A 21688-nucleotide genomic window follows, 5' to 3' on the forward strand; every position below is an offset into this window, starting at 1 on the left:
TGTTGGACTATGAAAATTACATGCAAGCTGAGGCCATTTGACAATGACATTTTTCTTTAGATTTCAAATTGGCGACAAAAGAATTGGAGCTCAATGTGCTTGCAATGCTACCCATGTGGACTAATCCCTTAAATTCCCAGAAAAGGGATGCCAGATGATTCTAGAGGCTGCTCACTCATCTAAACACAGTACATAAAATTTTTGGTTCCAAGCCTGAATGGATGGCTAGTCATCTATTTTCATCTTAAGAGTATTACTTTGAAAGCATAGTGAGTTCTCAATATTATCAAATGGCAAGAACTGGTTCTTTTAAACTTGCCCTGTTTCATGTTCCTGGAAAGATCAGAGGTTGACTGGTTTGTTTAACCAATGGCTTTGTCAGGGGCTGTTAACACCTCACAAGGAGGCTTCCTAGGGCCTGACCGCCGGGTCATGGGAGTGAGCGTTTCCTCTTTCATCCCTAAGGACAGGTTCAAGGCATATTCTCACTGTGCCTCTGATGAGACAAGAAAATAAACTATATGGTTAAAAATAGAGCCATGAAAAGAAGCAATGCTATGCTAATTTGCAAATATATTCCACCCATGCCTCATGTCTCAAGAACATGATGAAAATGCCAAGAGTGCAGGGACACCAGCAGACACACTCCCTGGCATCCAGCAGAGTGTGAGCTATTCAGGTATGGCTCCCCCTGCAATGTAGCAACGTTTCCATTTCTGGCCAAGGCCCAGACCCAGAAGCACTAGAAAACTGAAAAAGGGGGAGCTTTAAACTTCCAGAAAGTTCAGCTTGCCCCTGGGACAAGGGTTCAATGGGTCCTCATTTGATCTAAAGTAATTGTGCAAATCGTTTTTCCACTATCAAAGAGGTATGTGCTCTGTTTTCTGAAGCAGGAAACAGGAACTGAGTTCTCATTTTTCAGGCCTGGGCTTTGGCTGAACACCAGCTGGGGTAGTTTTGGACCAGCCATACACACCTCTCCCTCCATCAGCACTGCAGTGCTGAGCGGCTGTGGACTTCACCGGGGGAGATCGTTGCTGCCCATCCCAGACCACAGCCACAAGGCAGGTCCGGCGCTGGCCCCTCACAGGGTTAACAGAAACAGGCCAAGCCTGCATGGGCTGCAAAGCTGAGCAGAAAGGGGAGCCTCCCTTCCAAGCAGCTGAGGCATTGGGACTCAGCTGGCTGTAACCTCTGGCTGAGATTTTAACCCTGGGGGTCATGCTGACAGCCACCATATGGCACTCCAGAGGGGTGGATGCTGGGAATATATGCACATAAAGGTGTAGAGAATGTTCAAAGAAATCACGGGGTTTAACCTTGTCATCAGACTTCCAGTGTTACCTACCGGGTGGGTGGATAAAAAAATAGGAAAAGCCACATTTCTGCTGAGAACCACGTCAATCCACAACTCGATATCAAAAAACTAGAAATTTCTGGCTGGATATGTTATGTGAGAATTCTGAGGCAGGTTCTTAGCAGTGGCATTGTTGATACTCATATTTCCAACTTTGATCTCACTGTCATATTGTGTTTCCACACCAACAGCATTTGAGAGTGCCCCTGTCTTCTTATCTTAAGCAACAACGGATATTCACAAACAGGAGGAAATAGGAGGGAGGAGGCAGGAGTCCCTGTAGCTAAGGCTTCGTCTTGTGTTTCAAAGCTGGGAAGAAAAGAGGGGCAGGGCTGCACGTGCAAACCAGGAAAGCGCAGAGTTCCAGGGCAGGGCGCCCACCAGCTTGGCCACTCACCCAGTGATGGACGTGTCCACCTCATGCATCAGCGGCACCGTCAGCGTGAGGGTGTTGTCATGCAGGGATTCGGAGCGCTCCATGTTGCCACTGTGGGGGAAGGAGGCATGTACAGGTCAGAGCCGGCTCTCCTGCAGGCGACATCTTTGGCCAGTATCCAAGCTCAGTCTCCGCACTTCTGAGGCTGACTGCACCCCCTTTAGCTCTAGCTCGGCCTTTGGCTCCAGAATGGAGTCACAGCAGGCACTGTATTTCTCAGCTGTGCTCTTCTCACAAAGATGTGAGTGCAAGTAGTGCATAGTGGGGGTGACCCCATGCAACCCCAGTGGAAAAGGGAAGCTGGGGAGGGAAGGAGGACCATAAAGGTGTGTGATCCTGAGGCTGGCGTGGTGCTCCCTCCCGCTGGAGAACACAGAGCACACCAGTCTCCCCAGCTGAGCCATGGGGCCAGGTCTTTATCCACTGACTGCTGAGACCTGCTGCTGCCAGTCGGGGGCATTAAGTCCCTGGCACCTGCACTATGTTCACAAGCAGGGAACTCTGGCCACAGGAAGCCTCAGGCAGAGTGACTGTGCTGGGAGCTGCCCGGTGGGTGTCAAGGGGTGAAGGGTGGGCACCAACAGCATGTGCGATTCTGTAAACACCTGTTCCATGAACAGCACCAGCAAGGTTAGGGCACTGCAGCCAGGGAGGGCTTTGCCGGCGTTTAGGAGCTGTTTCCCGCCTGGAGACATTTCCCACCACCCATGGGCAGCCGCCACACCCAGGAGAGAGGCCTGGCCAGCCCCAACACAGTGAATAGCTCGGGAGCTCCTGCCACAGTCTGTCCCCAGGTAGCCCCTTTGGGGTGAGAAAGCGCAGAATGGGAATTCTTGTGAGGTCCCTCTGGAAAGGCAAAGGTGAGGGAGCCGATGCTGTCGAGTGGCTTCCACCTGCACCCTCACAGCATGAGCTCACCGGGGGAGCTGGAGGGCAGGGGACAACGCCTCTGACCCAAGGAGCAGTGCAGATGGGTTAGGGAACTTGCCCCAAGGACCTGCAGCAAACCAGGCCCATCTGACTCCAGACCTGGGCTTTTCCAGTGTGATTCCTTCCCCTGGTCACAGACTCAGGGCGCTGGAGGATCAGGGAGGGAACAGGAGGAAAAAGAGGGAGGGGGGGAGGAAGAAGAGGAGACGGAAGACCTGGTTTCTTTTCACTATATTATTAGACTTCAAATCAGAATTGTGGTTATTCCAGGGAAGCAAATGCCTTGGAAAAGGTCAGGCTATTGGGTGCATGTTGCCAAGCCTGGCACTTGCAGCTGGTCCTGCCACACGGCGTGGATGTGACATCCCAGAGAATGCTGGGGTGGAACGTGTGAGTCTCGGACCGCCCCCCGCCACACGGTTCCCTGAGCAGGTGCCGAGCTGCCCTCCCTCTGCCCCCTCTGTCTTCCTCTCCCACCCAGCAAGTGCTGAAGGCAACAGTCCTGAAATAGCGCTCACATCCCCTCTCCTTTTCTCTTATTGTTCTGAAACAATGGTGCCCTGTGACTCTGACCCCTGACTCCTCATCTGTCTCCCCATAGGGGGTGACCTCCATCGCTCAGAGGGCAGCCAGTGTGCAGAAGCAGCAGGATCAGGTGCCCACCCAGCCTGACTTCCTCGCCCTTCCTTTTGGTGGGGGACAATAAATGCTGCAGAATCACTAGACTGGCCTCTGGCCTGCCAGACCCCAGTGGATGGGATGGCAACGCCCTGGCCTGTGCTCTCCCCCAACCCCGCATCCTGCCAGATCTGAGTAATCGGTTCCTGATTGAAGCGCCACCCCTTGCCCTGCCATTTGTCCAGCCACCTGTGGTTGCTGGCTGCTAAGGCGCAATGGTCTCATCTGTCATCGGGTGACTGCTCCAGACTGAGCTAAATTGAAAAGTTGAGATAAAGAGGTCAAACATCAAAAGGCTTCCAGTCAGTCTGCAAGCCTGTGCCGTGGGATGCTTTCCCATGGCCTGCAACGCTGGCTGCTGAGAGGAGAGCTCTTGAAAACTGTTTCGTCTCGGCCTTATGGTCCTCCTAAATCCCCAAGTAGGCAAGAGATCTTCAAAGGGTGGTGATGGGAAGGAAGGAACAGTTGATATTTCTATTGTGGCTTTCAAGATAAGGAGCCTTAAAGGTCTCTTGTCCTAGCTGGGGGTCAAGGGCTGTGGGTACCCTCTAGGGCAGTAAGACCAGATTGTCACTGAAGTCTGGGAAGAAAAGCCTTCCTCAGATGTTCTGCTGCATGTTTAACAGATAATACAGCTTCCTTTAACATTTGTGATTCAAGGATCAGAAGATTCTGATATTTGATTATTTAAGCAGCCAAATACCAAGCATTTCTTGACTCTATGTAGCAATAATAACATATATAAAAGGATGTTTTTGAATTTAGAAAGTTAGGAGCATTTTCTTATGTGCCCTGCACTCATCTGGGAAATAGAAGGTTCTGAGTGAACCTACTGTTATTCAGTAAAGAGCAAGGTGCTCAGGGGCTCTCAGGCTTGGCTGCTGCCTAGCATCACTTGATGAGGCTTTAATGCCCAGATCTCACGCAAACCACTTAGATCAGAATCTCTGTGGTGGACCAGGCATCCGTAGTTTTGAAAGCTCCCCTAGTGGTCCCAATAGGTACCTAATATCGGAGCACCCTGGGGGCTCTGACACCTCTCATGAACCCTGAGCGGGGAGGGAGGCAGGTGGAGTTTCCTCTTTCTGACAAAGGAAGTCTGTTCTGTGTCATATTTCCTGCCCAAATGTCCCTTCCCAGGAATATCAGCTGCTCCAGGTGTTGAGGGGCCAAGAGAGAACATTGATGGATCTGCCCACCAGTGGTGGGTTTTCTGTGGATCCAGGAAACAGCAGAATGAGAATTCTCGGGTATGAATGAGCATCTGCCTCCCTTTATTCAGTTCAATGATCTCAAGTTCAGGGACAAGCTACTGCATTGCATCCCTCCCCACTTCAAAGACTTCCAGTGGCTCCTGACCACTTTGCAATGTGGTGCAGACCCTCTGAGGCTTCGTGGGTCCTCCGTGGCCCAGCCTGGTCTCCGTTTCAGCCCCATCTGCCACTGCCCCTGTAGGTTCACTGTATGCCACTGCTGTTATTTACACCTATGTAATTTACTCTGTAGAGCCTATAGCAGTGTATAGGTTAGACCTCACATTTGTTCAGAATTCCAACCAGTGCTGAACTGAAGGCCAAAAAGTCATCACCTTTGGAGTGGAAACTGAATAACACTGAGTAAAAAAGGTTAAATAACCACTGTGCTCTCATTTTTAGGAGAACATTCTCCAAAATACCAGAGATATTGCTAAAAAATGTAGTAGAGAGCAGGATGAGGGGCCATGCTCGTGGTTGTGAACTAAAGGGCATGAAAATGTGTGCCTCGTGGTCATCCCCAGGGAAAGGCACCTTACCTCTGTGAGTTGTACGGAAAGCTGGCACTGAGGGAAGTCCCCAGGGAAAGAAAACTAAAGGTCATGGGAGATGAAAATAAAGCTCCCTGTGTCTGCACCCCTGCCTGTTGCTGCAGGGCACCATCCTGTTGTATTCATGGGGCCTGACCTGAGCCTCCCAAATGCCCAGCTACCAAAGATGTGGATGGAGTCATTAGCGAGGGTTGGGGAGAGAGCAAGATTCTGGACTTGGGAAGGACCTTAGTCTAACCTATTGGGGCTTTTCTGAAAAATCCAAGAATCCCCTGGGGGGTGTGAATGACAGAGCTTCTCCAAAATTCTTGGAGAAAACTGCTCATGGTGTGGGGAGGGCGTGTCTTGTCAGTCAGGCTCTGGTGCTTGGTGGGAACAGTCTGATGCATGCCCAGGAAGTGGAGGGAGGCCTGGCTGGTTTTCCCTCTCCTGGCAGAGGGGGTGGCCGCAGAGTCACCTGTATTTCCAGACACCGTCAGGGCAGACTGTGGGGCGGGATCTGCATGTGAGGGCCTTGAGGGGCCACTAGGGCTCCTGTTCGGTGGCACAGCCTGGGGGGACCTCTGGCCGCCTCGAGGCTGAGGGTGGAGGGCATCCTGATGTGGCCACAGCCCTTTTCCTGTTCCCCTCACACCCTCACAACCCCTGTTGTGAGTTCTCAGGAAAACAGGGTGGGAGGCAGGCAAGACCTCATCCTGGCGGGGAGGAAGGCTTCACTGTAAATCGAGCTTGGATCACCTGTGGGACAGGTCACTTTAATCACAGATTTGTGAATTGACTCTGAGACTTGCAGTGATTGTGGGACTTTGCATTAGTAGAGAGTGACTCACAAATGCACAGGACTGTCCCAGATTCCCCCCAGGGACAGGGGAAGAACCCCGCCAAGTGGGCCTAAAGAGAGTGGGGAGAGAAAGGAAGGGGCTTGTGGTCACCGGTGAGAGCCCAGGCTTGCTGGGTGCACTGCTACATGCCCATCTCCCTCCGACATTACTTTATCGTTGGTTATCTGCCCTGAAGCACCAGCACCCCAGCCCCCAAGAGTGGGGATCTGCCTACCACCTTCAGTCACTGCTGTAGCTCCCATATGTCACACGGTGCCTGGCCTTAGTAAGTGCTCAAACCCACATCTGTGGGATGAGTGAACAGAACACGCCTGTCCAGGGCCAGCTCTGCTCTCCTCCTGGGGGACACGGTGGTTTGTCCCATTTCTGGACTGGAACCCTGCTGAGATGGTTTGAGATGGAAGCTCTCACAGTCATTCCTGCCCCCTCCAGCCCGGCCCTGCACTTCCTACTTGGCAGCCCCTTGAGCGGGCCTGGAGAGCAGCAGAGGGTCCAGAGCAGGACTCCTTGCCCTGCTGGGGCTCAGATGCACAACTGAGCCAGCCCCCGGGTCTTGCCCAGCAGGTCACCCCTAGTGGCCCCATGGGCTCATCTGCAGAGTCTGGGAAACGACCTTCTGTTACTTGGAACTTAGTTCAAGGAGCTCCTTCTCCATTCCCGAGGGCGTATCCTCCCCTAGGAAGCTTGGGTTGAATGCCCTCATTCTAAAAGTGGCCATGTGGCACCAAGTTCCATGGACATTAGCCCCGTTTGTCTGACTCTGCACCCTGATTCTGCAGGTCTTCAGGCTCTCAACAGCAAGCTAATCTGTGACTCCCAAGATGAGAGGGGTGTGCCTCTCTGCCCCTGCTTCCATCTCCTGCTCACCATCTCCCAGATGCCTATCAGCACGTGGTTCCTGACTGGGCTTTCTCACCTTTTTCTGTGGATCCTGCCTGATCCTGGCCTTCAGGGTGTTTGGTTTGGACCACCTCTGGGATGGACTTAGGACTCCTGGCATGAAGGTTTGGCTTGGTGATTAGGGCAACTACGGATAAGACATGATAACTGGATGTAGTGCTTGATCTGTGATTGGACTTTGGACCAGTGAAAAATGGCTAAAAAGGCATTACTGGGAGAGCCGGCACAACTGGCACATGGACCACAGACCAGAAAACGGCACTGCATCAGTGTCAGGGCTCCTGAATTTGACAGCTGTGCTGTGGTGATGCAAGGGAAGGGCCTCATTCTTAGGAAATGCACATGGCGGTACTTACACATAAAGAGGCATGATTTCTGCAACTTAGTTTCAGCCAGTTAAGAAAACAAAACCATACATAGAAAGAGAATGAAAAATAAATGAGGTGAAATGGCAACATTGGTGAATCTGGGGAAAAGACCCATGGAAGTTCCTTGCATTTTTCTTTGCAACATTTCTGTTAAATTTAAAATCTTTTCCAAACAAAAATTCAGATAAAAAGGTTGCTTTGGGCATCAGACCTACATCCCAACCAAAGATTCTATCTTCCTCTTCACCCATCTAAATACCTCCCCTTCCATCCCAGCTGTCAGCCCATCACATCCAGACGGCACTTGGAGGCGTGCCTGGGTTCCAGCTTGTGGAGGCAGCTCACAATCCCAAGACACTCACAGCCATGCTGGAGAGAGATGAGCACATGCCCAGGGAAGTCGTCATTGCACCGACCCTCCCCTGCCTGGCACCTGGCTTCGAGGAGATGGAAGAGGCCTGGCCGCGCCTCGGGCTGCAGGTGCTCTCTCTCTGCTCCACGGGTGGGGTGCAGTGGCATGTGCATGAGATGCAGCTCCTGTCTGACAGTCACAGATGACATTTGTGAACTAACGAACCACGTGAGTGGGACTGGAATTCTCACCTCTCCGGAGGTCCTCAGCTGGAAAATCATTCTCTCCATCTGGATGATGCCCACCCCCTCCCAGATCAGTCTGACCTGGTAGCTGGGCCAGCACAACCAGACCACCAGCATCCTTGCAAAATCCAGTTCCACCTAGCAGTCTGGGACTTTACCACCGAACTGTTTCTTCCTCCTCGGCATCCTGGGCATTGTGAATGCATGACCAGAGCATGTCCTTTCCTGGTCCTAGACAGCTTTTATCTTTGAAAAAGAAATTTTAAATGTCCCTTACCTCTGAGCAGTAATGATGAAGCTAAGAACTTCTTCTTCCCCAGACAGGTGGCTTGTATCAAAGATCATGCTGAATTCATACTAGGGAAAAAGAAAGGATCATCTGGCATCAGCAAGAGTTCCGAACTTACTTGCTACAATTGTCCACACTCATGAGCTCTGGAGCCTCATCTGCACGACAGGCTTTGTCTTTTTATGTGTATTTTTCTGACTGTCAGGTCAGAGATACAGCTTTAGCAATAAAACAAAGCCCTGAGCACACTCTTTATGGCAAGAGGCACGCTGTCCTTTTCAGCACTGAGGTTCCCTTTAGGAAGTGATGTGTTTGTCTCCAAACCAGTCCTTTCCTGATTTCTCTCGTGCACCACCTTCCCAATTTTGGCCACACCCATATAACATATCACCTGTGACATTCACTTTGTATTTTTATTGCCTCACTCTTTTTGCTTAAAGACTATTTTTAACAGAAAATTTATATCCCCATTATGGATGGGGAATCCAGGAGCCATAAAGAGAGGGTTGTCATAAGAATAAAGACAGCGAACACAAAGCAGTGTTGAATTCTGTTGCCTGCTGAAGGCGCTGAGCCTAGGAGCTACTCTACTTTGGTAAAAAGGACATTAACAAGTGATAGGGAGGTGAGCCGTTCTCTGACTGAAAGGGGCTGACAAGGTAGTAACTTTCTCACTGTTACAATCAAAGGTGCTGTGTCCATGCATCACCTAAAAAAAATCTCACGAGCCACCTTAAACCACCTCAAGCACTCCCAATGGTGAGCATCGTCTGGTCTGGGGACTACTGCCGTAAGCAGATGGTTTTCACCATATACATGCCGGGCACATGTGGGAATGTTGGGGGAAGCCTTGGTATGGGTCACAGAACCAGGCTCCACACAAACTAACTGATCTTGGCCAAGGCACTCAATCCCTTTGCATTTATATAAAAAGAAGAGGTTGGACAAAATGATTCTTAAATTCCTTCAAGCTTTGACTTCAATGCCTTATTTAATAACTAAATATTTGGGTTCCTTTCAGACTAATTCCAGGCAATAGTCTAACTTTGCAACACTGATTCTACTGAACTGAATGGTACCTGAAGGTAACGAGCAGTGGGCCATCAAACGTAGTGGACAAGAGACATCCCTTTCTAGACAGAAATTTCTGCTGTATGGGACTTGGCTTCCAGGGAGAGTGAGATATGGGGACGGGACAGGATGCAGAGCTGTGGACACAAAGGAAGAGAAAGTCAAGGGTCTGTCCCAGCAAAGAGTCAGAACTGGCAGGTCTTAATTCAATACACTAAAGATCAAGGTGAGGCGAGAAGAAAAGATTTGGGCGGGAAGCCAAAATCAGAGATGGAGGCCTGCGCCTGCGAGAATGGGTCAAACAGGTCAGGCAGAGGGAGACAAGGCCAACCAAGGCAGGCTGCTGGTGTGGTGGTGAGGCTTAGCAGGGGGTCAGGAGCCTGAGGCGCCACAGGGCTGAGGGCCAGGGGAGGGCAGGCCCAGCTGCGGAGAGAAGCCAGCCCCTGCCGGGTCACGTCCCGGGCTTTCTCCAGGGAATCCCGCCATTCCCTGCCTCTGGGTTGGGTCTCGCTCAGGCCTTAACCTCTGTCTTGACTTAACCTCTGTGGAAGGAAGGCAGCAACATTACGAAGCTGGGAAAAAACCCACCAGTCCAACATTTCATACTTCTGTCAGCTCTGTGAAAGTTTGAGAGTGAACGAATTTTGACAAAATTCAATGCCCCAGAATTCAACATTGCTTTGTTTTCATGTATTTATTTTTATGACCACCTTCTCTTTACTGGCTCCGTCTATGATAGTGACACACACTTTCCTTTTATAATGACCTTTATGTTACGATTAGGCAGAAGCACCTCAGGGTTGATGTGGGATGTAGGCTGGATTTTACAAGGAAACTGCTTTTCAGGGAAGTCCATTTTCTGCTGCTCAAAGGTTTCAATTAATTTTGCGTGGGAAGGCTGCCCACACTTTACTACAGGCAGTGGTGTCAAGCTTCAGGGCCTTCCTCCCTCCTCCCCACACCTGGGGTCTAGGGGTCTGGCCTGTATTCTGCCAGCCAGTTGTGATCCCTTTCCTAAGTGCAGCTACTTTTTGAGGTTGTCCCTTCTCCTGTGATGAATGTAGGCAGAATGAGCAGGGCCTGAGGAGGCTGAGGAATTGTGGACGTTAGAGCCGCTCTATTTGGAGCTGGTACACTGGTGGGCACCAATGATTTGCTAAGAAATGAGCAAACCTGTCTCACCAGCACATTCTCACAGCCGGTTTGCACAACAGCTACTATGTCCTGGGACCAAAATGCCTTAGAGATGAAAACAATCTGATTCTATGACACAGGCAGGAGAGAAGGATTAAACTTTCATTTTTGGGGGGAAAGGGTAGACAAAGGGGTATGAAACTCCCTTCAAATCACAGCAGGGAAAATAGCTCCCACTTGAAAATGATCTTTCAGTTTTTAGTTTTGATCCCCCAAATCACATCTTCTAAGTATCTTCGGGTCTCCATATGATGCCACATGCTAGAATGCTCCATGAACGTCTGGATCTACTGTGCCATATTATATTGTTTGAGCTTAGAAAATCTGGCTCCTTATAAATTCCAGAGTGACTGTAATTTATTTTGCTGTTTAGAAAAATGGAGTGTGACACAATTATTTACGTTTTAAGAGTTTTAAGAGGTCTCTTCAGGAAATTCTGAGTGCCCAGGGGAGAGAAAGGCAGGGCCCAGACCACACCTTCTCCTATGTTGTCTCAGGCACAGAATGGCATGGAATGATCCAGAAAAAATTTTTTAAGAAAGCCAAGCAGATGGCACTTGCCTAAGCACAAAGGCCATGGTGTGCCTCCCACTTCTGGGCTACGTTACATGGATGGAAGAGACAGACCACGTGCCATGGCCCCTCTGAAGGGTAGCTGGAGAAGACTGGAGCACATGGCCTCGCTGGGCAGGGCTTCGCTGGCCACCCCTGCTGCTGTGGGAGGCCGGGGTGTGGGCAGAAGGCTCAGGGCGGGTCAGCAGGCAGAGTCAGTGGCTGGACGTAAGGGCTGGGGGCCTGCTGTCAAGGACGGGCCCCGGCTCTGCCCCTTACCTTTGACTTCGACCTCATGAATGGAAACCCCACACTGCATCTGAGGAAGTCTGATTCCAGTAGTTCACAGGAAATGCCCATTTCCTCCTGAAAGACAAGGCACCAACAGGTGGGCTGGCTGCACGGAAGCAGATGTGTGGAAGCGGCCTCAGTGGGGCAACAGAGATGCCAGAGGACATGTCCTTCCTGAGTGACGTTCTTACCAGCCATGTTGGCTCAGGTGGGAAGGGGAGCCTCTGAGGAGTCTAGTGCCCTGCCCTCCGGCTGCCCAGAGGACAGACCACCCTTCATTCTTGACTGACAGTTGGGCCCTGAACCCTGGTGCTCTCCTGGTAAAGTGGGCCAGACCACATGTGAGCTGGAGGCCCCTAAGGGTTGGATTAAAAGGCAACCACATCATCTTTCTGGCCCCTCTCTCCTAAACCTACTCCCTAATTCTGACTTTCGGGATCTTGCTAGTTTAGGAAAGACAGACTAAGGAAATCTCACCAAGGAAAATGTAGGGGTTCTTTCTACAGCCTCAGGTGCTGAAGGCTGAGCTGCTCCCCTGCATGCCTTCCCAGGGAGGCGTGGGTGCAAGGGCAGGGAGAGGTTTCCCGGTGTAGCCGGCCTGCGCTGGACTCAACACAGTGGCACGAGTGAACCAAAAGCGGGGCCCCAGGGAGCTGCCCTCTTTCTACCTGGACACGTGGTTTACAACAAAGGTCAAAGGAAAGCCAGGAGGCTCTTCATAACCCTCAGGGCCCCTGTGGGTTACTGAAGCCCAAGGGGAGACAGTATATGCTGCAGGTTTTGGAGAAGGAGAAGGCACAGGATGGCACTGGCACCTGCTGAGCGTCCGGAAGCCAGGACACTGCAGTGCAGTGAGATATGCGGCTTCACCAAGGCCACTCTTGGCTAACTCTAAACCCTGTCCCCTTACCCATCCCATGACCCTGGTTTTCTGGAGGGAGAGCACATATATTACTATTCCACCAACACTCTTTGCCTGGGTGTCATTTCCAAGCCTCTTTTTAAGTTGTTCCCACTGTTAGGAACACCTTTCCTCCATCCTTCCTCCACAGTTGTCTTCATCCATCCTGGCCCCCAACACTCACGGGTGGGAAATTCACACACCTAATATGGAAATGGCACAGGATTCAGAATGGCTCCTAAGCATCTATTGGATGGCTGGGTCATCTTGCACCTACTGTGATCAGTGCTGAGCGCATAGGTCTGAACGGTCTCAGTCCCTGTCCTTAAGCTCATAGCTTAGAAGGGGGAGACCTGCCAGTGGAGAAAGAGACATTTACACAGCAGGGCAAGGGGTGGCTCTTGGAACTGAGAGCGTGCATTGGCAGCGGTCAGTAGACTGGCCCTAATGATTTACAGTGGTGGCCTTTCTGTCACCATCCTCTTCCTCACATCCCTTCCCCCAGAGTCAACATCCAGAACTTTCGAGTAGAAGCTACTGTAAACCCTAATGAGCCTGTGGGCATCAGAGGCAGCGAGCCCAGCCCTAGGGTGGCTTTAGCTCTCAGGGTCCCTGACAGTCCTGGCTCACATCTGTCATCTATGTAATTACTCTAAAGAGCGTCCAAGCATATATATATAAATTACATGGTTACTCAACCCAGTTCCGAACTCCTTTTGTTAAATTCGACCCCTCAATACTGGATATCCCTTTCAAACGAGGAGCAAGGTTTTATATTCAAGTCAAAGGGCTCTGTCCTTCAAATAAGATTCATTGCTCTGAAGACCTCTTCAGTCTTCGCATGGGTGTGAAGCAGGGGCCGTGGCTTCAGCATTAACTCTGGAACTTGAGGGGACCTCTATCTACTTAGCTTTGGCTTAAGACTGTCTGGAATTATTCCAGAGCTACTGAATTACCTTATTTTTGTTAATTCCAAAATGCTAGAAAATAACATTTAAGTCAGCATTTATTACATTTTTCTAAGTCTGTCTTCCACGATACTCAGTCTAAGAAATGACAAAATTCTAGTTGGATTTTGGTGGCAATAAGCAAAAATTGTGAAAACCAAAGACATCTTAAGGAAGGAGAGAGCACAGCAAAGGGTTGGTGACTCCTGTGCTTCTGGACAGGGCTGCAGGAAGGCGACATGTCACTGATGGCCCTGCCGGCACCTGTCAGCGCCAGACAGCCGTCCCGTGGCTCTTTAGGCCACTTTGGCCAACAGGCTTTAGCTCTCTATCCCGCTCTCCTACTACAGCTGGGAGCCAGGAGGCCTCTGGTGGGCTCTGGCCAACGTTCAAGTTGCTGTGTGGACAGTGTAGCGGCTCCACCTAGAGCTCCTGTATCAGGTGGGCTCCCCAGCCCCTGCAGAACGGGAGCTACAACAGCATTCTTAGCCTGTGATTGACATGCATGAAAAGGCCGCCCCTGGCCTTCAGGCAGGCCCAGCTCTGTTGTGTAACAGGTCCCAGAACCACCCTGGGACTGGGTGGAAGCTGCCTCCAGGGGGGAGCGTTTCCTGTTGGCTCCTTCCTCTGCCCTGTTCTGTTCTCTTCCTGCCTCTACTCCCCAGAGCATTCCCCTAATAAAGCAATAGCATGGAAATCCGGCTCAGGTTCTGCTTCTGGTGAACCTGACCTCACACAATGGTCTTCACAGAGGAGGCTCCTGGCACTGAGAGCACTGGAAAGTCCTGGGCATTTGCTCCCAGGCAGGGAGAGGCAATGATGGAGAACAGGGCAGACCTCATAGGCTAATAAATCTCATTTGAGTCCCTAGTAACCAAGAGAACACTTTCCTAACTGCAGTTTGTAAAATCTGCGTGGCCTTTAGCTCAGAGAACTTTAACACTGCTCCAAGACATGATTATCAGCTCTTGGCTGACTGGGAATGCAGACCAGTGAACACGCTGCCCATCCTTTGTCCCCAGTTGCCAGACAGTGTAGACATCTGATTACCCAACTCAGACACGGTGCAAATCTATTACAGAGAGAACTAAAACTTTGCTGCAAGAGATGCTGGCTTTCATTAAATCAGTGAAAGTGATGCTGGAAAACTGCTCAAATCATTGACAGCCACTGATAAATCTGGATCTGGCAGAGTTAGATTAGTTAATTGTTGAAGAAATCAAAATTATCCCCGGATGGCAGCACTCTAAGATGCTTCAGAAGATAAAGACTAATTAAATAAGAAAGATTAAGAGAAGCCTTTAGGAAAGACATGCCATTGTAAAGACAACCCTTTTGTAATTGTCCTAAAAAGGGGGGAGGCGGGTAAAATATGCCACCTTATGATATAATAGGAATATTCATAAGCAACAGTTGCCCATCCAGAATTCAGTTATTTCTTTTGTTTTGCAAATGAATGCACTTATTATTTTAAAGATGCTAGCAGAGCATATAAGCTTTTGCCTTGGGTCTAAGATGTCCTTGACAATGATATGTTAAGAGAGCTGTACAATGTAGGATAACATAATTGCATAATTTTTAGTTTCACTTTTTCAAGTGAAGTCCCAATCAAAACTTAAGACTTCTTTTTTTTACTGTGAAATTTTGGACCCTGTTAGAAGATTCATGTAACTGGCCTTTTCCCCAGTCCCAGTTTCCCTTGGCAAGGACATCCACCCAGGACCCTAAGATGCTACCAGGGCTTCTCCCTGGAGATTGAGCAATCTGATTTAAATTTTCTAAACATTTACCAATGCACATTACTTTCAGGATCAGGAAAACACCAATTAATATTTTTTTAGAACACACAATGAAAAGCATACTTGGTCTGGGCACATTTGCCCCTGTGTTCTTAGTGTCTGGTACTGAGCCTGGGTTTGTACTTAATAAATGAACAGGCCTTGATTCACTGGGGGTTCAATAAAGGGATTGGAAGGAACAGTTCATTTGCTGGTCTGCCTGGCAGAGGGGATGCTGACCTTGGCAGAGTTTCTCTCTTTTCCAGACACACCTCGGCCATCCCAGGCTCGGGAGGTTGGCCAGTGGAGCAGAGCGCCAGCCCTGCTCACACGTGGTTGGCATGCAGAATCAGATAATGAAGTCAGGGAGCCCCCTTCCTCCCTATCACACAGCATTTGGTTTCATTCTGAAGTCTGACCACCAATGCAGGGCTCCTTGGGAGCAGTGACTCTGCAAAGTGCGGCTGGGGCTTACACTCAGGTCGGCCGAGCTTGAAGCTTGATTTCCTGTTTCTTGGCTTCCTCACATGTTTGCCAGATGGAAGATGACCCTCGTGTCCCTGTGCCTGGCTGTCAGTTTGGTGTTTGGTGTTCACCTGAGGCTTCCTTCCTTCTTCTGGTAACATGCAGTGTGACCCCTGGGAGCTGGGAAGAGGCGCCTCCGTGTCACCCCAGTTAACACAGAATTCAGGCAAACTTTGGAAACACTTATCCCAAATTCCCTGAGCAACTGAGGAGTCACAGGTGAGCAGGGGTTCCAATAACCTGGCTAATGAGTTAACAGAAAGAGAGTTTATTCCAAGAAAATACTTTATTGGTCCCACTCAAAAATGAGTCAGCCTGAGTCTTACCAGAAAAAATAGTCCTCTTCCCGAAGAGGTATCCTTTGGGACAGGGCCCGTGAAATTCCTACTCAGGAAGGAAGGCACATGGGTCTGAAACCCAGGAAGTGCGCCAACTTTGGCATCAGTAATCCAGCTTCCATCACTGGCTCTGACCTGTAACAGCTCCCTGTCCCTGGGCGCATGATCCTCCCCACGAGCCTCAGCTTTGTCACCTGCAAAGTGAAGTCATACCACCTGCCGTAGAGGACGGCGCCTGGCCTGTGCGCGCTGATGGCTATAAAGACGGGGTTCACACATGGTCCCTACTCCTACTCAGTCATGGCTCACGACAGACCAGGCTGCTCCTCTGTGCAATAGCTTCTCTTTTGATGCCCATTTTACAAGGAGAAAACTGGGACATAAAGAAGTCCTATCACTTGCTCAGGGTTTCCTAGCTGGCAGTGTAAGAAGGGATCCGAGGGGGTCCCAGTGGGGACCAAATGAGGAACAGAGGAGATCCCTTTTCCTCCTCCCACAAAGAACCCAGGGACGTTTTGCCTGAACAGGTGGGGATGTGGACCTGAAGAACCGAAGCAGCCTCCAAGGAACATGGAGGGTACAGTGACTGTAGCACAGATGCCAAATGCAGCTGATGGCCTCACAAGGCGGGGGCCAAGGTCACAGGTGTCCTGCTGGCTAGGAGCTGGCAGCTGCACAGTCCATGAAAACCAGAGGTCACCATCCCTGGTAAGGAGAGGGGCAAATAAGCGCTACAAGCAAATTCCTTTCTTTAATCTTATCACAACCCCCATTGGAAGCGAAGACCCAGACTATTCTGAGATTGTGCTTTCCAAGCTTCTCTAAAAAAGTGGAGGAAGCAGGAGCGACAGTCAGAACAAATGTTTGAGACGAATTTGATCCATGTAACCATTAAAGCAAATTCCCCTCTGACGTGAGTGTTAGAATCTGGGAAGGGTGTGTTGAAGGAGCCGTAGGCAGCAGGAGATATCACCTGTCACAGGAGGAGCTATTACCTGACCAAAGCCCAGATAGGGGAGTCTCCTCCCCAGCAGTTCTCTTGGTCCTGAGAAAAAAGCGCTTTGAAAGCTTTAAAAGGAATAAAATATAGTATTACATTGTAGAAACCAATGCGAATTAGAAAGGACTTAGATAACCTGTCTGATTTTCACAACATGTCCCTCCTCGGTGCATCACATCAGCCCTGTTTGGAGCTAATCTATTTGCCCTAAATGCTGGTGACTGCCTGCTTCGGGACCACAGGAATATGAACTCAAGAATCTGAGCAAATAAATCAACAAAAATAAATCAACCGGCTCTAACTGAAAAGCCCAAAGTGAAAAGACCAGTCAGCCAAGCCTTCTAAGGCTTAAGAAGTAATAAAAAAAAAAAAGTATTTGATTTTCATCCAGGAAGTTTTCCTCCTGTTATATGGAGGCAAATGACTTATTCTTAGATTTTTAAAACATGATTTCTATTCTTAGATTAAAAAAAAATATTTCCCAGAGCCTGAAAATTCTTGATCAACAAGCAAAGAACTCAAAATTTGAATTCCAACTCATGCATCAAATTACTTCGATGTTCTATCACTCTTTGCCTTTGCCCTGCAGGCTGACTGAAAGCTCAACAAGGTGTGGACCTCTCCTGAAGTGATGGGAAGGAATTTAGCATCATGGCATTAAAATAATTTATGAGTGGTGTTTGGGTGAAAAGGTTTTGCAGGAGTCAAGTGTCAGAGTGTTTGTACTTATTAAGTCCCAGCCAGGAATCTGGACATTAGAGATGTACTTACAGTGAAGATTCCACCGCATGTATAAACCCACTCAAACCTCATTTGCAAAGGACTCTGCTGCTCAACGCGTGGACTCTGCGCCCGCAGCAGCAGCGTCGGGATCTGTTAGCAGCGCAGATCCGCAGGTCCCACCCACACCTGCTGAACTCCACCCTGTATTTTAACAAGCTCTGCGGATGTGACCACACTGCTCCATACCATGGAGCCTGCCCCTCGGAGCATGATGGGGACCGGGAGACTGCCGTCCCCAGGCTCTCTGCTCCCCAGAAAAACATGTGCCCTGTTGGCTCCAAGCGGGGCTCTCGTCCATGTGAGGATATGTTCCTGGAGCTGAGAACCCTCCCATTCCCATGCCCCTTATCTGGGTTCCCCCAAAAGTAGACTCTGGGACAAGGACTGGGGCGCAAGTGGCCAGTTTGGAAGGTGACCTCAGGGCACTCCATGACGGAGTGGGAAAGTGCGCCACCAGGAGCATCTGCCTGATGCTGCCCCTGCTTGGTTGGGAGTTGTTAGGGGACACTGCCTGTCCTGTGCTTCATGCGGTGCTGAGCGCAGCCCACTCCCGTGGCCCAGAGAGCTCCAGGCAGGGGGACACAGGAAGGCCTCCTGCCGCACAAGAACCGGGGCAGCAGGGCTCCAGGGGTTGCAGGGAGGACGGAGGGGGATGGCAGTATCTCTCCCCACCCTGCCTTTCTCTGCAAGCAGTGAGTGAAGCTGTGGCCCAAGAGCAGAGGCCACAGGCAGCTGCTGCAGAGCCTCCCCTGGGCTCTGATGAAGAGCTGGCCCGAGGGAGAGAGGACCGCCCCAGCCCAGCATCCCTGAGGTGCCTCCCCGGAGCAGGCTGCAGCTCAGGGAGCCCTGTCCCAGGGACAGCTGCCACTGACCCCATCCCTGGTTGGCTCCTCTGCTCTGCTGTTTCCGGACCATCCCAGGAGTCTCCTCAGTGAGAGGCACCCTCCCTGAGGATAATACCTGCTAACCCCTTTCCTTGCTGCCATGACAGATCACTCCAACCTCCTCCCACCTAGACCAGCACAAAACAGCTCGTGGTGGGTCTCCCAGCTGTCCCCCAGTCTGCCCTACAAGCGGCCCCAGGTGAGTCTCCACGTACTACTTCCTTCATTTTGGCTCAAAAGCCTTCAGAGCTATTAACAACCAGCACCCTCCATGGACTCCTCACTGGGGTGTGCACTGGGACCCCCAAAAGCCGGAGACACTAGGCACAGCCATGGGGGCTGTTCACCGCCCAGGAGACCGGCTCATGGGATGGGGCTGAAAGCCAGCCTGTGCTGCCCTCGCCCAGACCTGCACCCTGGCAAGGGGCTGTGGACCCCCAGAGGGGCGATTCTCTCCAATCTGTATCAGTGCTGGGAAGACTATGATGACCATGTGCAGACCCTCCCAAAAAGGACCCAGATGGAAGCCCCACTGAAGCAAAGCACACAGCGTGGGAGAGCATTTGCTGAGAGCAAGCTGGGGTGCTTCCGGCGTGCACCAAGCAGAAAGCCCTCAGAAGTAAGGTTACACTAAGGTCCCAGTTAAAGATGCAGGCACAGGGCCTGCCCTCCAGGCGGGGATTCTTTGGAACAGAAGCAGGGTCAGGAAATCTGGATTTTGAATCACCTGAGGCAAGTGTTCTGTACCAGCCCTTGAAACAACAGCCCTGAGGGCCAGGACAGTCACCGCTATCATGGAGGTTCCCGGATTGAGGCCCAGCCTGGGTGGTAGCTGGTGAGGACACAATACCTGCCCTCAGGGCCTCTGGGGCTACGAGTCTCAGATGGGTGCCCTGCCTGCCGTGCCCCTGCGTGGTGACTCCAAGAGATGCCCTCAGAGACCCAGGCCAGCTCCATCATGGGTGCCGGACACTGCCGCCCCGGGGGAGCCATCCATTCCCTCAGCAAGTGGCTCTTGTGCCTCAAATGGGAAACAGCTTCTGTAGGATAATTCCTATGCAGGAGGCAGGCACGTATGTTTTCTGCTCTGTCTTAAAGGGCTTTGTTTGCTCCCTCGTTTAATAATTATTTACTGAGCAGCCTTGATGTCCTTCTCTGGGCCACATGCCTTTACAATGTAGTCCCTGCCGTCTCCCAGGGGGTGCTCCCACCTGTGAGGAGGCTGTGCTGTTTGCAGACTCCTGAAGCACGAGTGCTCTGGTAGGAGCCCTGAAATCAGTTCCCTTTACGAGAGAAGCTGAGCTCCCTCACCACTACCCCCCACCATCAGCCTACTCCACAGCTCGTCACTGTTTCTATGGCATTACTTTTCCTTTTAATTCACTAAAACATCTACAAGTTCTTTAAATTACGGAGCCACGACGGGCCAGAGTGTCATACGAGAGTCATGGCATTCTGACTTCAGGGAGAGAACTCATTCATCACTTGACCATACAGGTCAGAGTCATTATAAATGACAACACAAAATGCCACTCATAAAAGGGCAGGTCTAGTTAAGGGCCCTTTACTCACAATTGCATCTAGCAGACTAAAGCTGAGAGCAGTTCCCTATAGTGAAGGTAGGGCCTTGTGCTGTTTCTGATTCACCAGATCTCATGTGAGCATCTCATGCACCCCCCGTGGAGGGCACAGGAATGTCTCTCTCCTAAGTGAGTTTTCTGAGTAATAGCAGACGAGCAATTGCCTTGGCGGCTGGTCTAACAGAGAAACAGAGACCAGTGGAGGGCTCACGCTTAGGGAATGCCCACCAGGATAGAAGGGAGCACAGGCTGTGTCTTATGATACTCAGATAGTGCACGTGTCAAGGACAAGTCCATGCCAAGAACGCGGAGGTTCAACACAATTCGAGTAACTGCAGGTCAGTTTCACAGTCCTGAATTAGGGAGGACCCACTAGGTCAGCTAGATGCTGAAGCTGTGTGTCCTTGTATTTTCAGGAACAATACAGGGAGATGGGCTTTGTTTTCTAGGACTGTCCTTGGTTTTCTCTCTATTTAGTTTCGACACTTTCAGTTAATTGGCCAACTGTTTAAAATGAAGCACACAAAGGGTAAGAGAAGCTTTTGGTTGTCTTAATGGCTAGGTTTGAAGTTCAATCTCACTAGGGTTCTCTGTGGAATGTTGATGATTTTTTCCATTTATAAAAAAAAAAAAGGATGAGCTGCAGATTTATAAGATTGCCTAAAGACCAGTATGTGTGTTCTCAACTTGTTGGAATATACTAAACTTATGATCGTGTCAGGAGCTGGCTTGTTGTGGGGGAGAGATGGATGGACTGGCTTATTTATTACTTCCCACGTTCTGACCCTGCGGAAATCACTGATTAATCAGCATTTTCTGTGTCTCCATCTGTCTGAGCGTCTCTCCCTGACAGGACAGCTCTGCTCATTCTTTATTCTCCCTCTGAAAATGTTTTCCCTTGTCTTGCTTTGCACACTGGATTTTAGAGCTGCTCAGAAGGCTAGACTGACCACACACCATCTCCCACGCAGCAGAGAGCGGGAAGTCTGGGGGACTCAATGCCGGCGGAGCCCCATCCCCCATGGGTCTCTTCAACACACATGGCCATGCACACGGACTTCCCAGCCACCAGCACCTCTGTGTCTCCTGTTGGAGGACGGCCCACGGATTGCTGGAACCCTCTGTGCCTGTGAACGCTGAAGGGGTAACTATACAGTTGACCCTTGAACAATGTAGGGTTTGGGGTGCTGACCCCCACCTGCACAATAAAAAATCCACATATAACTTTTGACTCCCCCAAAACTTACAGTCAATTAACACTTATTTTGATTGTTACATGTATTATGTACTAATTGTTTTTCAAATTGTCACAAATCTTCAAACAAATGTTGAAAAAGTCCAGCATGTAAGTGGACCCAGGCAGTTCAAACTCATGTTGTTCAACTTTGGATTATGCCAAAGTTACCCCTTCCTTCTCCCTGAGGACCCTGGTCTCATACCTTTGCTTAGCTACCTTCCCCGTTCCCCTTGGGGTTTCCCCTGGAACACTTCCCAGTAAACTACTTCTACATGCTGCATGGTCTCAGGATTTCATTCTAGGAGCTCAGCCTGACCATGGGAAAGTGGTTGTCATAGACACATCCAGCCCCCTCCTCCCTCCGAGCCTCAGGTTGGGATGCCGACAACCTGGTGTCAGGGGGAGC

The 21688-nt window shown here is 50.4% G+C and overlaps 1 protein-coding gene across 1 annotated transcript in view; it reads right to left on the reverse strand.

Moving 5' to 3' along the window:
• The window catches only part of ITGA9 (integrin subunit alpha 9), a 323579-nt gene that overhangs the window by 58064 nt on the left and 243827 nt on the right, over nucleotides 1–21688 (reverse strand). Inside the window, exons 19-21 of the mRNA XM_036921609.2 lie at nucleotides 11298–11384; nucleotides 8190–8269; nucleotides 1755–1844 (exon numbers count right to left, since the gene is read on the reverse strand). Of these exons, the coding sequence (XP_036777504.2) occupies nucleotides 1755–1844; nucleotides 8190–8269; nucleotides 11298–11384 (257 nt within the window). The remainder of the gene's footprint in view (nucleotides 1–1754; nucleotides 1845–8189; nucleotides 8270–11297; nucleotides 11385–21688) is intronic.

The sequence above is a fragment of the Manis pentadactyla genome, chromosome 14, assembly GCF_030020395.1.
Source record: "Manis pentadactyla isolate mManPen7 chromosome 14, mManPen7.hap1, whole genome shotgun sequence".
Taxonomy (NCBI): domain Eukaryota; kingdom Metazoa; phylum Chordata; class Mammalia; order Pholidota; family Manidae; genus Manis; species Manis pentadactyla.